The sequence below is a fragment of the Geotrypetes seraphini genome, chromosome 18 (genome assembly GCF_902459505.1).
Source record: "Geotrypetes seraphini chromosome 18, aGeoSer1.1, whole genome shotgun sequence".
Taxonomy (NCBI): domain Eukaryota; kingdom Metazoa; phylum Chordata; class Amphibia; order Gymnophiona; family Dermophiidae; genus Geotrypetes; species Geotrypetes seraphini.
The window spans coordinates 3,237,790-3,253,599 of record NC_047101.1 but is presented as its reverse complement, the minus strand read 5'-3'; the positions used below and the strand labels follow the sequence as shown (position 1 = coordinate 3,253,599).

General features: G+C 46.8%; 1 protein-coding gene across 3 annotated transcripts in view; it reads left to right on the top strand.

Annotated features, from left to right (window-relative positions):
- The first annotated feature begins 639 nt into the window (after nucleotides 1-639).
- PPARGC1B (PPARG coactivator 1 beta) overlaps nucleotides 640-15,810 on the top strand; it is a 108,418-nt gene continuing 93,247 nt past the window's right edge. For 2 of the 3 annotated variants that reach the window (XR_004537503.1, XM_033927491.1), the window contains exon 1: nucleotides 640-949. Coding sequence is in view for 2 of the 3 variants with exons in the window: in XM_033927491.1 (XP_033783382.1) it covers nucleotides 743-949 (207 nt within the window). In the remaining variant the exon portion in view is untranslated. The remainder of the gene's footprint in view (nucleotides 950-15,810) is intronic. The other variant, XM_033927492.1, reaches the window with a different exon arrangement.

Here is a 15,810-nt window from a genome sequence, read left to right as displayed (position 1 = left end):
ACATATAGGGGAAAAAAAACAAAAAGAAGGATGGCAAAAAATAAACCATGAAGCCCTGAAAAGGACATTTAGGTCTCGAAAGCGTCAAGGAAAAGAAATGTTTTTAAATTCATCTTAAAATGGTCAAAAATTGATTCTTCCTGTAAATGGGCCGGAATATTCTTCCAAAGAGATGGAGCGCTGACAGAGAAAATGGTAGACCTCAGAGACGGGATAGAAAGAAGATTTTGGCAGACGATCTTAGTCTTAGAAGGACTATAGGGGATAAGAAGATAATTAATAAATTTGGGTTGGCTATTTTGTCTAGTTTTAAAAATTAGTAAGTGATTCTGTGTTCTACTGGCAACCAATGAGCTTTATGGCATGGTCTAACTTCTTTGCATTAAATATCATCTTTCCTGCAGGAAATCACAAGAGAGAGACGGGTTCTACCAATTTGGATATGGACCTAATCATGCTGTGCTGAATCCTGGCCCCCCAAGAGTTGCTTTTCTAGGTCAGTGTCCTGCAAACATTTCGACGGGTGCCCTGGCCTGCGCGGAGACCCATCTGGCTGGGCCCCTGAACCGTCACTTCATTGGGGGATCCAGGAGGAAAAGACCAATTAATCCCCTGAATGGTAACTGGGAGAACTTGCTGCTCTCTCTGACGTCACTTCCTAGGCGCGGGGCCCCGAAGGGAAGCGGACGCTTGCGCGGAAGATGGGGGGTGTGTGATACATGGGGGTGCTGCGATTTGCCCAATGGGGATCCCCGTGGTCCTTGCAAGCGGAGTCGGCAATGAGCTTGGAGCATGTGTGACGAGCGCGAGCCGGTCCCGTCCCTCCTCCCTCCCCCGCCTCCGCCTTCCGCCCTCCCCTCGCTCCACTCGCTGGAAGATGGCCGACTGCGGCGCGCTGCTGGATGAAGAGCTCTCGTCGTTCGTCTTCAGCTACCTGAGCGAGGGCCAGGTAAAGGGGCGCGAGGGGGGCCGGGGCGGGCGCGAGGGCAGCCTCGTTGGTGACAGCGCGCGCGGGGAGAATGCGCGCCTAGTCGCAGGCTGCAGAGCTCGCGCCGCCGCTGCTGCTGCTGCAAAAGCCTTCCGACTGCCGCAGGGCTCCCCAAGTGCTCGCGGAAAGTTTCGCCCACCTGCAGGAAGCTCTTCAGTGCATGCTCAGGGACGCTCGCGCCATAGAGCAAGGACTTAGACTCACCCTCTGAGGAGGGAAACGGCTCCCATTCATGCCGCTGGGGGCTCAAGATTCGGGCTAATGACAGCCGCAATCCAGTCGGCTTTTCAGGATTTGCCCAATGAATATGCATGACATCTATTAGCATATTCATTGGGGAAATGGAGGGACTTTGACGCCCCACGAGGACCCCTAGGTTGAATGAAGCGCAGCAGAAGCCATTGAGGAATAGAAATGGGCGTGGCCAATAGCTGGCCCCACCTCCTCCGGTTCTGCTGATGGGAGCATCTGAACTTTGCTTAGACCTCTTCCCCAGTCCCTCACTGAAACCTACTGATTAGGGCACCTTCTGTGGTGCTTTTATCAATTTACCTATATAACAAGTTTGTTCAAATCCTGATAAGGCAGGTGATACTTATACGTGTGCAGCTTTGCTAATCTGTCCTTCACTGGCAATGGAGTCCTGCGCAAAGCGCTGCTTTTAGAATTTTATTATCTGAACAGTGGCGTAGCAAGCGTGAGAGACGCCTGGGGCAGTGGTGCCCCTCCCCTGCCCTAGTCTCTGCCCCCCCCCCCCCCACCGCTGCGAGCAACAAGAACTTCAAGGTGCTCCTTGCGACCTCATCAGCTCGCCTTCTCACGCCACTTCCTATGCGCACCCAGCGGGACAGACGACAGACTTCTTGTTGCTCGCAGAGGTCACTAGACATACGGGGGAAGGGGGGTGTGGTGGAGGGAGAGGTTCCGACGCCCCCACCAACAGGGCCCCCTCGCCCGTCCCCTACTACGCCACTATATCTGAAGTCAAAGACTGGTCCTAAGAGGGGCGCAGTATTTCTGCTGTAAAATTAAACTTTGCAAGCTGGTGGCACATTAAATTGGGTGCCGTGGCTCAAGAGCATCCAGAAATGTCACGTCAACATCTGCGCATGCGTGGAGGCCCTCTAGACGGGGTCCTGAGATGCCAGTTGGGGCAGGGGGGAGTTGTGCTGAAAAAGAAAAGACGCGGAGAGGAGGAGAGACGCCAGGGAGGAGAAGAGGCACCGGCTTAATGCCTACAGGATGTGCCTCTCGCCACGAGACTCAGTCAGCCGGCGCCTCTCTGGCGGCACGCGTGGAATTTTTCGAGGCACGCAGTTTGCGATACACTGCTTTAGGATGTCACCTAGGTTCCCTCTAAGCTAGTGGTTTCCAACTCCAACCCTTTGCAGGGCCACATTTTGGATTTGTAGGTACTTGGAGGGCTTCAGAAAAAATAGTTAATGTCTTAATAAGGAAATGAGGTAAAACTCTTTATAGTTTTATAAATCTTTCCTTTTGGCTAAGTCTTTTAATCATAATATTGTCATTTATAGCTAAAGAGTCATATGATCAAGAAACGGTTTTATTTTACTAATGGCCTCAAAATAGGACCTGGCGGGCCGTGAGTTTGACACCACTGCTCTAAGCTGATCATATGAGCAATGACCCATACAATCTAGGAGCGTTGCTCACAGATTTTACATGGTTTCTCAGAAAAATACTTGCAAATCTGGAAAATTGTTGGGTTTTAGATCGTGTTGCTGATGTGGAAAACATTTATTTTAGAATATGTCACTCGCGTGAGAAAAAATTTGCATGCACTTAGAGGGAGCATTGGATGTCGCCTAGAAAGGTCGTGTCTTAGACCATGAAATTTTTAAAGACCAGAGACACAAAGCTTGTCCGTGCTGTGTACATGGAATGCTAGAATTGACTTATCACTGTAGCCTGTAAGTGAGGTATGTTAATGAACCTCTGGGAGTGTTGGGAGCATGGGTTAATCATTCTTTTTGTGTGTGGCTTGAGTAAATGTGGTAGTACATTCTTACTCGGAACTCATGAGTAATAAAAACCAATGGCTTATGCATTTCATTCAGCTGTCAGGGCTGGATTTTCCTTTACTCGTGTGATGTAAGTTTGTGGAGAAATGCCAGTGTGTCATTTACAAGGGCTGTGGTTCCCTCTTTCTTGGGGCAAACTATTAACTTCATACTTGCAGGCGCCGATTTATATGTTTGTAAGCGAAACTTTCACTCGCCTTGTTCATATGTTAGTCTGTGAAGATGCCTTCTCACTTTGCACTGCACTCGGAGTCTGTGACTCCTTCTAGCCTTGGCCTTTCACCGTTGCCTGCTTGGTATGGAAATTCTCCTTGCTTCACGCTTGAGAGAAGGCACGGAGGGAGGCTACCTGGACAGAGCGTTATTGGCTAGGGTAGGCTGTTCTCTTGCCCTAGGAGTTCTCTGAATGATCTCCATGAGGCATGGGGGGATCTGGTGGTCTGAGGAATTACTATGAAATAAAGAATTTCAGTAAAAACTTGGTACCCGGGACAGTTTACAAAATCCCTAGCCAGCAGCGTTTCTCCCCCAACACGTGACCTCCAAAGTTCCCTCAATGACATTCCAGAAGAGACATCTTCAAGGCCTTCTTGACACGTGTCTCCTGCTAATTTTTCATCTCTCTAGCTTCAGCCTTCAGTCACATCGCTTGACCATCGACTGTTGTACGTGGCGTAATAAATTCTATAATGATTGCGCTCTTTGGAGTATAATAGCAACTCCCTTCGTATGTGACATATGTGTGAAAGGGACTGGAACAGAGCCCATAGAAAGCCCTAAGCCTCGTCAAAGCTGAGGCAGGAGTAGTCTGCTGATGAGCTTTGGGGGTCCCCTCCCAAGTTTCTGCCCTGGACCCCAGCACCAGCTTTCCCCACAAAGTTCCCCCTTGTTTGTGCATTGACGGGTGCCACGACCTCGGACGTATCTTCCCCGCTGTACAAAAGAAACGTTTTCTTTTAAAGACTTGCTTTTAGTGTCCCAGCTTCAAACATTGGGGTGCTTGGATGCCCTGTAGGGACTTTAGTTGCAGCAGTGATGGAGAAGAGGGTTCCCCTCCATGGACTGACAGGGAGGTGGAGGTAGCTTGTCTTTTGAATCCAGACCTCTGTGCCTTAGACCCATTCCATGGCAGCGTTCCCAGGGCTTTGTTTAATGTGAGCATTCCAAGGCAGGACACGATTTAGCGGAGTGGAGCAAGCTCTGTTACCATAGCGAGCTGCTCTGGAGTGAAACAAACCTCCTAAGACCTGGCTGTGCTCTAACATCACACATGCTGCACTCAGCCAGGTGGGAGTCAAGTGCACCTTTCTCTGAGTTCATTGATTTCTGGTTGCTTGAGTTTTGAATTTAGGACTTAATCACATTGCAAACAGCACAGATTAATGCTTCAAACAAACGGAATGCTGAGGACATGTGCACTAATGCAGTGGTTCCCAACCCTGTCCTGGAGGACCACCAGGCCAATCGGGTTTTCGGGATAGCCCTAATGAATATGCATGGAGCAGATTTGCATGCCTGTAACTTCCATGATACGCAAATCTCTCTCATGCATATTCATTAGGGCTAGCCTGAAAACCCGATTGGCCTGGTGATCCTCCAGGACAGGGTTGGGAACCACTGCACTAATGCAATCTGGAGTTCATGCATCATCTTTTTATGTACCTTGCAAAAGCCCCAGATCACCAAAGAACGCATGCTGCCCTGATAATACCGAAGAGTTATTGGTTCACCAAAAAAGTGCATGCTGTACTGATGATACCAAAAAGGCACTGACTGAGCAAAAAGAATGCCCTTTGCACGAATACTGGTGAATATGCTGACTCACTGAAAGAGTACGCACCAGACTGGAAACACGACTCATCAAAAGAACGTAGCAGAACATCAACAGTAGAGAATGACGTGGGGACACATTTTTACCCGCCCCGTTCCCGCAAGTTTTGTCTCTTTCCCTGCCCCATTCCTGTGAGCTCTGCCTTAACCACACAAGCCTCGAACACTTAAGATTTTAAAGCGTTTGAGGCTTGTGCAGATGAGGACGGAGCTCAGGCATTGGTGGAATGAGGCATTATGACATCACAGTCTGAGCTCTACAATGTTACTACTTAGGATTTTAAAGGGTTTGAGGCTTGTGCAGATGAGGAGGGAGCTTAGGCATTGGTGGAATGAGGCATTATGACATCACAATCTGAGCTCTAGAATGTTGCTACTTAGGATTTTAAAGGGTTTGAGGCTACTGCAGAGGAGGACGGAGCTTGCAGGAATGGGGCAGGGACAGGAAAAGAACTCGATGGGACGGGAAAATGAATTCCCACAGAGAGGGGGAAAAATTTGTCCCCATGCCATTCTCTAATCAACAGCACAACACAGTGTTCTTCATTGCGAGGTCCAGGGGACAGTGGCAGCCGTATGACTCTTCTTAGTCCCCCACCACCTCCAGAATCTTGCTTCCTGTACTACGTCCGTATCAGTTCTGTGTCCTAATGTTATTTATTTATTCAATTTTCTATACTGGTCTCCCAGGGGAGCTCAGAATGGTTTATATGAATTTATTCAGGTCCTCAAGCATTTTCCCCTGTCTGTCCTGGCAGACTCACAATCTATCTAGTGTACCTGGGGCAATGGGGGGATTAAGTGACTTGCCCAGGGTCACGATGAGCAGCCTCAGGCTGCCAAAGCTGAAGCTTTAACCACAGCGCCACACTCTCCCCTTCTTATCTAAAGTTGAGCTCTCTACAAGCTCTCTATTTGAGTCACATCTTGCCGAAACTGTCACTGTTTTAATAAAACTGAGAGTGACGTTAAAATCTGGTCACTGAACAGCTCAACCTTGTTGAGAGTCACGTACTGAGAGAAGAAAACAGAGCATAAGACTAGCCTTAGTGAATTAGACCAAGGTCCATTTACCCCAGTATCCTGTTTCCACCAGTACCTAGCGGAAACCCAAATAGTAGCAGGATTCCATGCTAATCTCAATAGCAGAACATGGACTTTTCCTCCAGGAACTTGTCTAAACCTTTTTTAAACCCAGATACGCTACCTACTGCCACTGCCAGAACTTAACTGTTCATTCAGTGAAAAAATATTTCCTTCTATTTCTTTCATTGAGGGGCCCCTAGTTTTTGTAATTTTTGAAAGAGAAGAAAAATCGATTCACTTTTTCCCATTCTGCACCACTCAGCTGGTCGACCTCAATCGGATCCCCCCTCAGCCGTCTCTTTTCCAAGCTGAAGAACCCCAACCTCTTTAGTCTTTCCTCCTACGAGAGGAGTTCCATCCCCTTCATTATTTTGGCCCTTCTTCTTTGAACCTTTTCAAATTCTGCTATATTTCTTGAGATGACCAGAATTGAACGCAATACTTAAGGTGATACAGAGGCATTGTAATATTCTTGGTCTTATTTATTCCTGGCATCCTGTTTGCTTTTTTTGGGCTGCAAATGTAGGAGAATTAAAAAAACTGAAGGGAAGAGTCTGTTTGAAAGGGTTGACGTGGAGACAGGATGGGGGAAGATGACACGGGGATGCAGACTGGGACTCGGGGAAAGGGTGGTTTTGGGAGAGGAGCTGGGAAACAGGGATAGAGAATGCCTTTTGGAGGTGGACTTAGGGAAGAGAAAATATCTGTGTGCCGGGGGATAGACTTACTTTTAGTTCCATCCATTACTTCTAGTGCATCTGAGAGCCACCAGGTCAACCCTATCAGAAAGGGAACCCCTTTCCCCTCCCTGCTCCATGTATCACCCGCTTTACCCATCACGAATCTCGGCTCTCAAACTGAAGATACCAACTAAAAGATACCCCAGCTAGAAATTTAGGGTTAACTTGTGCTCTTCCACCACCCCTGCCCCATCTTACAAGAGTAATGAATCCGCCTTGGTGAATAAAACCCTGTGAGTTTTCACCCCTAGCACCCACCCATTACCTCTGACTGTGCTCTCGAATCATTCCACTGGTGCACTGCACCACAAAAGTGAATTAGAAGGAAACATCCTTCAACCTGTGCAAGAGCATCCATCTGCATCCATTTGCCCAATACGGTGTGTGTACAATTGTAACCCATTCTGGGCTAGAAAACGGAATAAAGAAATGCTTTCTGCAGGGGAGGAGTGTAGAGCTGAGTTCAGGACACGGCCAGCTGGCATCTTCCAGTCTCCACCACAGTGCACATTATCGTAATTGCAAGTGCACTTGCAAATGTGTAAGAGCAGCTTGTGTAGGAGACGTAGTCACAGCCAGCAGCTCTTCAGCAAGACACACATCCTGCGCCAAATAGCGAAATGCTCTCGGAGCAAGCTTTTGCCATTTAGGGCTGTCGGCTAAGTCTTTGGTCTTGTGATTCCCTGGAATTTCTTTCATTCTTTCCGTAGGGCTTTTTGGGCTTCCCACTCCCTCCTCTCAGCTGAAGCTGCATGGGTGGATTTTCTCATTTCATTTGTAGACAAAAGAAATCTAGAAACTGCTGGGAATCTGAGCAGAGGATGAGCAAAAACCCTGCATTTACTGACTTCTTGTGTATGCTGTGGAAGGACTGTGAACCCATCTGAAGGCATAAGAATAGTTTTACTGGATCAGCCCAGTATCCCATCTCCATGGAAGCCAATCCAAGTCACAAGTACCTGGCAAAAACCCAAATAATAGCAGCATTCCATGCTACTTCAGGGCAAGCAGTGGCTTCTCCCATGTCTGTCTCAACAGCAGACTATGGACTTTTCCTCCAGGAACTTGTCCAAACCTTTTTAAAAACCAGCTACATTAACTGCTCTTACTACATCCTCTGGCTATGCATTCCAGAGCTTAACTATTCTCTGAGTAAAAAAAAAAAATCCTCTTATTGGGTTTAAAAGTATTACTCTGTAACTTCGAGTGCCTTCTAGTTTTTGTAAATCTTGATGCATTAAAAAATCGATCCACTTTTTCCCGTACTACTCCACTCAGTATTTTGCAGACTTCAATCCTATCTCCCCTCAGCCGTCTCTTTTCCAAGCTGAAGAACCCTATCCTTTTTAGTCTTTCCTCATACGAGAGGAGTTCTATCCCTTTTATCATCTTGGTTGCTCTTCTTTGAACCTTTTCTAGTGCCTCTACATCATTTTTGAGTTAAGGAGACCAGAACTGAACGTAATACTCAAGGTGAGGTCACACCATTGAGTGATAGAGAGGCATTATAACATTTCTTAGTCCTGTTTACCATCCCTTTACTAATACAGTGGTACCTTGGTTTACAAGCATAATTTGTTCCAGAAGCATGCTTGTAATCCAAAGCACTCGTATTGCAAAGCAAATTTTCCCATAGGCAATAAAGGAAACAGACGATTCGTTCCATAACCCAAGAGGTTTGCTATGGTGGCCCAGGGGTGGGTACCTGCCTGGATGATGCCCGGGTGCTGAAGCCCCTTCAGCAGGGTGACTTCATTCAGGTGGCCAGGCGCTGGCAACCCTCGGGGTCTCCTGCAGCTGCCTTCCCGCTTCAGGGCGATGCCTCTGCCGTCCGCCAGCTCAGGCTCAGGTCCCGCTGCCGGGCTCTCATCTCCTGAATTAAGCCGTCCGCCATCCTGATAAACGATTACATACATGCGCGTCACGTGTAAGCACACACAGCGCTCATCAATGTCGTGCTTACACATGACGCGCGTGCTCGTGATCATTTATCAGGATGTCGGATGGCTTAATTTGGGAGTTGAGGACTCATTTATCAGGACGGCGCTCGTTTTGTGAGGTAAGATTTACGGGAGTGTTTTGCTCGTCTTGTAAAACACTCGGAAACCGAGGTATGACTGTAATTCTAGTATCTTGTTTGCTTTTTTGGCTGCCGCTGCACATTGAGCAGAAGGTTTCATCGTATTGTCCACAGTGACACCTAGATCTTTTTCTTGGGTGCTGACTCTGAAGGTGGACCCTAGAAACTGGTAAGTATGAGTTGGATTATTCTTCCCAATGTAAATCACTTTGTATTTGTCCACATTAAATTTCATCTGCCATTTAGAAGCCCCAGTCTTTCAATTTCCTAAGATCTTCCTGCAGTTTTTCACAGTCTGCATGCATTTTAACAACTTTGAACGGGACACAGACCATGCAAGTCTTCCCAGTACTGGCCTTAGTTCCTTCAATATATACCCATTTCCTTTCTCTGGAAAGTGTCATCTGCAAAGTTAATCACTTCACTCGTAGTTCCAATTTCCAGATAATTTATAAATAAGTTAAATAGCACCGGTCCCAGTACAGACCCCTGCGGCACTCCACTGTTTACTCTCCTCCATTGAGAAAAATGGCCATGTAACCCTACCCTCTGTTTTCTGTCCGATAACCAGTTCTTAATCCACAATTGAACATTGCTTCCTATCCCATGACTCTAACTTTCTCAGGGCCCTCTCAGTAGCAGTAAGCGAGTGGGTTGGGGTAGTGCTTGGGTCATCCTCTCTTCCTCTTTCACTTTCTTCCTGTTCTTACTTTGCAAACAGTTTACCAATGATAATGCTAAAGTCCAGAGTAAACTAACCCATGGTGCTTTCATTGAGCTGAAAAGTGTTTCTCCCCTCCCTAGGGCACCAGGCCAAAAATTTTAATGATTAGAACATGTCATACTAAGGATTGGGCAGTAGGATAGACTGGTGAGTGGAGGGGTACAAGGAAAAGCACTGGAACCTCCAGATTCTGTGATGTAGAGACCCATTCTGGAGCTCCTGGATCAGGAAAACTCAGGGTGTAGTTGGTGCTGAAAGGAAGCAGAAACTCATGAGAAAGGAGGGAGAGCTTAGTGCCAGTTTTGGGCTTCTGCTGCATTGACTGGCCGTGGTTAGGTCAGAGTAGCTGCTTCAGACTGCCTGTAGTAAGACTTTTGTTTCTCTTTGAATGGTAGGAAGTGTTCTTGCACGTCTCATATTATTACTTCCGTTCTCTAGGAATGAGCTTGGACACCACTGACATCTTCTTTGTGTAGTGGCAGGAAGCTGCCTTCAGTTGGGGTGACCTGGTTCTAATGCTGCCAAGACTACAGCAAGCTTAAGCTTGTACAGCTTGAGGGGCCACCCCACTGGGAAAACTCTTTTGGCTTTTGTCTTGCGATGGAAAGTGAAGTCGTCGCCATGTTGGCCATGACAGAAGGCGATGGTGAGAGCTCCTGGTGGTCAAGCTCTTTTCAACAGCCAAAGTACAAGGGTGTTGGATTAGTCTAGTCATAATGTAGCACCAGCTCCTCGTTCTGTGGTGTGGAGGCGAGATGTAGAAGCAGACTCTGGTGCTTTACTGTTCCCCTGGACAAACTGAGCTGGTTTCCAGTAAACAGAGCAAAGGAATGCTTGGACATTGCTAATTTTCCATGGGTGGTGCTCAATGTGACTCAACAAGTGGATTTCTTCCTTCTTTCTGTCTGCCTATCTGGAGCCATATGGAACTGGTGCCAAGTGACTCCTTTCTTCCCCGGATTCCTTACCCTGCAGCATATCGTCCTAGCTGTGCCTTCCTGGTCTAGCCTATAGCATGTGTTGCTTCTAGTCTTGTGACTCAGTATCGGGCTGGAACGTAGAAGCAGGGTGACCCTGGAAAAAATACTGCAATGCCCTCTCCAACTCAGTCACTGCTTTTTAAGACATGGCTCCCCCTCCTCTGGATTCTCCTGCCAGGAATTAGTGTGGCTCCTGTGACCTGACCTGAGGAAGGCGGGTTTGGCCTCTAAGAGCTAGTCAAAAATGATTTCAGTCCAATAAAAAGGTATCGCCATTTTCCATTTTGTGAACCTTTAAAGAGGAGTAACACACCAGGCCTAGGGAGAGAAAAATCACAAGAAAGCAAATATCTTAAGTAAATATTTTTGTCTGATAGCCACATGAGAGGGAGAAGGTGATGAACGAAGGGCAAAAGATGAGGCCATGCCAGCTCTAGGCCGTGCAGGCGTCCGGTGTATGTGGGCAGCTTGAAGGCCGGGGCAGGAAAGTGCGGCAGGAGCCCCATAGGAGATCCGGCTGTCCATTGTGGCTCAAACTGGGGGTTAGAGTGGGTTTCTGTACGGCTAACAAGGAGCAGATGGCCATTCACCAAGGAGGTGGCATCCAGTGTGCACTAGCTCGACCTGAAGGCCTGGATCTAGTATATCCAGGACAGCGAGGAAGGCGCAGGCAGTAATAATTATCCCTCACAACTGAATCCTTGAGAAGGAAGAGGCTCCGTGAGATGCAGTAGGAAGGAAGAGGAAACTTACAGCCTCTGTAACTGCACATTACTGTGGTATTTGGTCTGAATGGAAATGCCGGTGACTGGGGGGGTGACAGAGAGAAACAGCACCTGATTGACCTCCATAGGAAAGAGGAGAGGGCAGGAGCTCCATGTTCCTACTCAGACAAACCACACAGATGTGGGTAAAAACTAACCCTGTGCTGCCCAAGGACCCGTGGTAAAATTCACTGTACTCCAACCCCCAGAGCCATGAGGCATGGCGCCTTGGGACTGTTGGCGCTCTATACAATTCAACCGTTGCACTGCCCAGCGGAGGGGTCCCTACGGCTCCTGATGTGCCCCAGAGATCAGAAAACTTCGTGGTGAGCAGATAGCACCTGTTCAGCTGTGCTTCAGAAGTTAGTTGCCCCCTCCTTGGAAAGGGTACGTCCCCCCTTACCCTGAGGGCAAAGCACTGCTTGCTAAGAGCTGAATAGCTGGGGGGCCCAGTCCTCGTTTCCCTCATAAAGCATAGATCTAGTTGGGGGGTGGGATTGTGGGGAGGGGAGCTCAGATGTTGCAGGAGCTAATGCTGAATATAGCTTCCTTTCCATTTGCCCTCCCCCTTCCCCCCCCCCTCACCAGGCAAATTACACCTACCGTGTTTCACTGAAAATAAGACACTATCATATTAATTTTGGGTCCAAAAAAAACACACTAGGTCTTATTTTCGGGGAAACATTTTAATAATAAACAATCAGAAGACCGCAATGACTTAACAGATCGATAAACCTTTAAATTGGCAGAAATCACAGGAAAAATCATATGATTCAAAACTTTTAAAACCAAACAGTATTTTAAATTTAATATGTTGCTCTAAAGCAGGGGTGTCAAAGTCTGTCTTCGAGGGCCGCAATCCAGTCAGGATTTCCCCAATGAATATGCATGAGATCTATTTGCATGCACTGCTTTCATTGTATGCTAATAGATCTCATGCATATTCATTGGGGAAATCCTGAAAACCTGACTGGATTGCGGCCCTCGAGGAGGGACTTTGACACCCCTTCCCTAAAGGTAATCAGACTCCCTCCCATCCCCCCCTCCGCTGACCCTTCCATCTTTCCCTCCCATCCGAACCCCGCAGACCACGAGACCAAAATAGTTTGTTCCAAACGGCAGCGTCTGCAGCAATCTAGACAGGCTGCTTAGCGGCTTTCTCCCCCCCAAGGGCATTCCTCTGCTGCGTCACTGATGATGTCATCAGCAACGCAGCACACGGAATGCCCCGGCGGGAGACAGTCGCAAAGCAGCCTGTCTAGATTGCTGCCGTTTAGACCAAGGTATTTCGGTCTCGCGGTCGGCGGGGTTCGGATGGGAGGGAGAGATGGAAGGGTCAGCGGGGGGGAAGTGCTGCTGCCGGCGAATCCAGCACTTCAACTAGGGCTTAGTTTTGGGAATGAATCTAGGCATGTGCTGCTGGCACCCTTAGAAACGTGTGTCACTGACACCTTTGTAGCACTGGAGCCAGCTCTGTGGATGCCATTAGGGGCTGTGCACTCCCACTATTAATCCAGCTTCTTCCCTGTGTCCAGGGAGGGATAATTTGTATTATATGTGGCTGGCACCCATGCTGCTGCAGCCTGGTAAGCATCAGCCCTGCTCCCTTGCTGACAGGAATCCCTAAACTTCTTTCCCAGGTCCATGAGCAGGTGAAGCCTTTGCACTTTCTTTTTAGATAAGTCCTTGCTACACCTCCTCAGTGCTGCTGGGATAAGACAGTTCTGTTGCACTGTCTGCCACCAATCCTTCTGCTTATATGTTTTTTTTTATAACTTAAGTTTTAATCTTTCGTAATTTTATAAATATTTTAAATCTATTTTATAAGAGTTTTAAAGCTGAGTACCTTATCTTTTTTAACTTTTAACTTTTAACTTCAGTTTCAACATTGACGGCTGGGGACCTCTGCCAACACGTTTCGCCGTACCGGATTTTTCAAGGCAGTCCCCGTTTATGCTTTCACCTTCTCATCTAACCCCGTTCTATGAAAGAACGGGGTAAGATAAGTGACTCAGCTTTAAAACTCTTTTTAAAATATTTATAAAAATTACGAAAGATTAAAAAAATATATATATATAAGCAGAAGGATCGATGTCGATCTTGCAGAACTTCGGAAATCTCGGTTGAAGAATACTGCATTATTCCGAAGATCCTCCGGGCCATAGCTCTGCCCACTCGCGCAAGACCAGAGACAACTCAGTCTGCCTTCTATAGTCTTGTTCCACTTCCGGGTTTTACTTCCATTGAAGGCAGATTGAGACATTTGGGCTTTACTTCCACAGTTTAGCACTGCCCTTTCTTTCCCTGATCTGACTGTGGACAAGTCATTTCCAAGTTCTGCAGTTTTTGCTCCCTCTTTTCTGATTTCATCTGTCATGAATTTAAGGATTGTAAACTGCTTTGATTCTTGTTAGAATGACCTAATAAGAAGGGGATGGGATTTGTAAACCGCCTTTTTGTGGTCACACATTCAAAGCTCTTTTCACTTATATACAGGTGCTTATTGTGTACCTGGGTCAAGCTTGATCATAAAAAAAACCCCAGCTTTTGGAACCAAGTCGAAGCACCACAGAAAGGATTCCAAAATGTTTATTTAAATTATTAGGATGCATTTACTGATTGTTAAAGAAATTCACTCAAGGTGGTGCACAATAAGATGAATATCAATAGAAAAAATATTCAAATATCAGTGTGTATTATGGTGTGAATATAGAAAGAGAACCAGCTTTCAGTGGTGCAAAATCACTTCTTTGCTTGTCAGCTATGGTGGTGGTGATGGGGCACTTGTGGTTCAGCCCTAAAGGCTGGGTGATGGAAACATTTAGGAAAGTAAATCAGATCCTTGCAGTGATCAGCTGTGCTGTCCTTTATTAACATCCAGACGCAAAGCCCCTTCTGGCTGCAATGCGCTCTGCATTCCCTTCTCATTGTATGCTAAGGTTTTAAATAGCCCAACTCCCCCAGGACTGAATGTGCCGGGTATTATTAGATTCTTTTAGGGAAGTTGATGGGACAGAGGCTCTTCTGACTAGGACATTTTCCCATGATGTGTGATGACAGACTAAGGGCCGAGGTGGGCCAGTTGCTCTAGCTTTCTCCCCTTCCCATGTGCTGGAGAGCTCTGGTAGTCATCCAGCCTCACTGAAAGTTGACCTGGCAACCCCATAGGTCTGCTAACCATCACCTGTTCATGTGACCTGGAGCTGCTCAGATTATCTGCTCATCCTGCCCGCAGAGTCTCTTTAGGAAACAGCTCTGGAGGCTGGAGAACAGACCCACTATAAACTTTTGGTGATGGTGAACCTTTGTATACATAGTTGGTCACCAAAATATCTAGTGGATCGCATTCTACGTGCTAGGTTTTCTTTTTAATTCTTTATTTATAATTTCAACATTTTACAAGAAAATAAACATCTTGCATCAGAAATGCAGTAAGCATAATGTTACTTCACATTTAATACTTTTAAATAGAGGAAACATATGTAATCCTTCCTTACTTAGACCACCACTGCCGGGGAGATTAAGGTTAGAAATTGAGAAGTTACTTTAAACAATAAAGAAAAAAAAAATGGTTTTTATAACACAATGATTCTGCTCTATATTTTCACTCATTCATTTTGGGGCAATTCTTTTTAGCTCCAAAAAGGCCTTCAGCTGCTCTGGCTGGAAAAACACATACTTTACTGGAATATATTTTACACGGATACGCTAATAAAAACAAAGCGCCCAGGGATTTAGTCTCTTGTCTTAAGGATAAAAATTGTTTCCTTCTTTCTCGAGCGGATTTGGTGACATCCTGATAGGCCTATATCCTTTTACCGAAGAATAAACTTTTTGAAGAGCGAAAGTAGTGCTTCATGAATGCTTCTAAGTCTTGCTGGAAGATGAAGGATGCCAAAAGTGTAATTGTTTCCTTCTTTCTTGAGTGGATGTGCTAGGTCTTCTTACCTCTCCAAACCTGCTGAAAGTCTGGTCAGTGCTTAGAGAAAAAATGCATGCAAAAAGGCAGCGCACTGACTCGCTGTGCTCTGAGGAAGTTGGCATGGATGCTGGCGATGTCGCTAAGTCGTGATTCCAGCCATCGTTGTGTACACACTGTTCTCAGCTGACCTGTAAGTCTTTCTGGTACCCGAGGAGTGAATAAAGAGCTTTATCTGAGTTCATAGCAACTGGCTCTACAACAGAAAGATGATATTTTTTTTCACTGTAGATTGGGGTCATGGTGTGGGAGGACCAGCAAAGGCCTCAAACCGTTTTTAGCTCCCAGGGAGAGATGGCGATTCGTGAACATCAGAGTGGTATTGCAAGGATGTGCTGAGACTGGAGTCGGTGCAAAGAATGGCCACCCGGATGGTCTCGGGACGCAAGGATCTCCCGTACGAAGAACGACTTGACAAATTACAGCTATACTCGCTCGAGGAGCGCAGAGAGAGGGGAGACATGATCGAGACGTTCAAGTGTCTTACGGGCCGCATCGAGGCGGAGGAAGATATTTTCTTTTTCAAGGGTCCCACGACAAGAAGAGGGCATCCGTGGAAAATCAGGGGCGGGAAACTACGAGGTGACACCAGGAAAT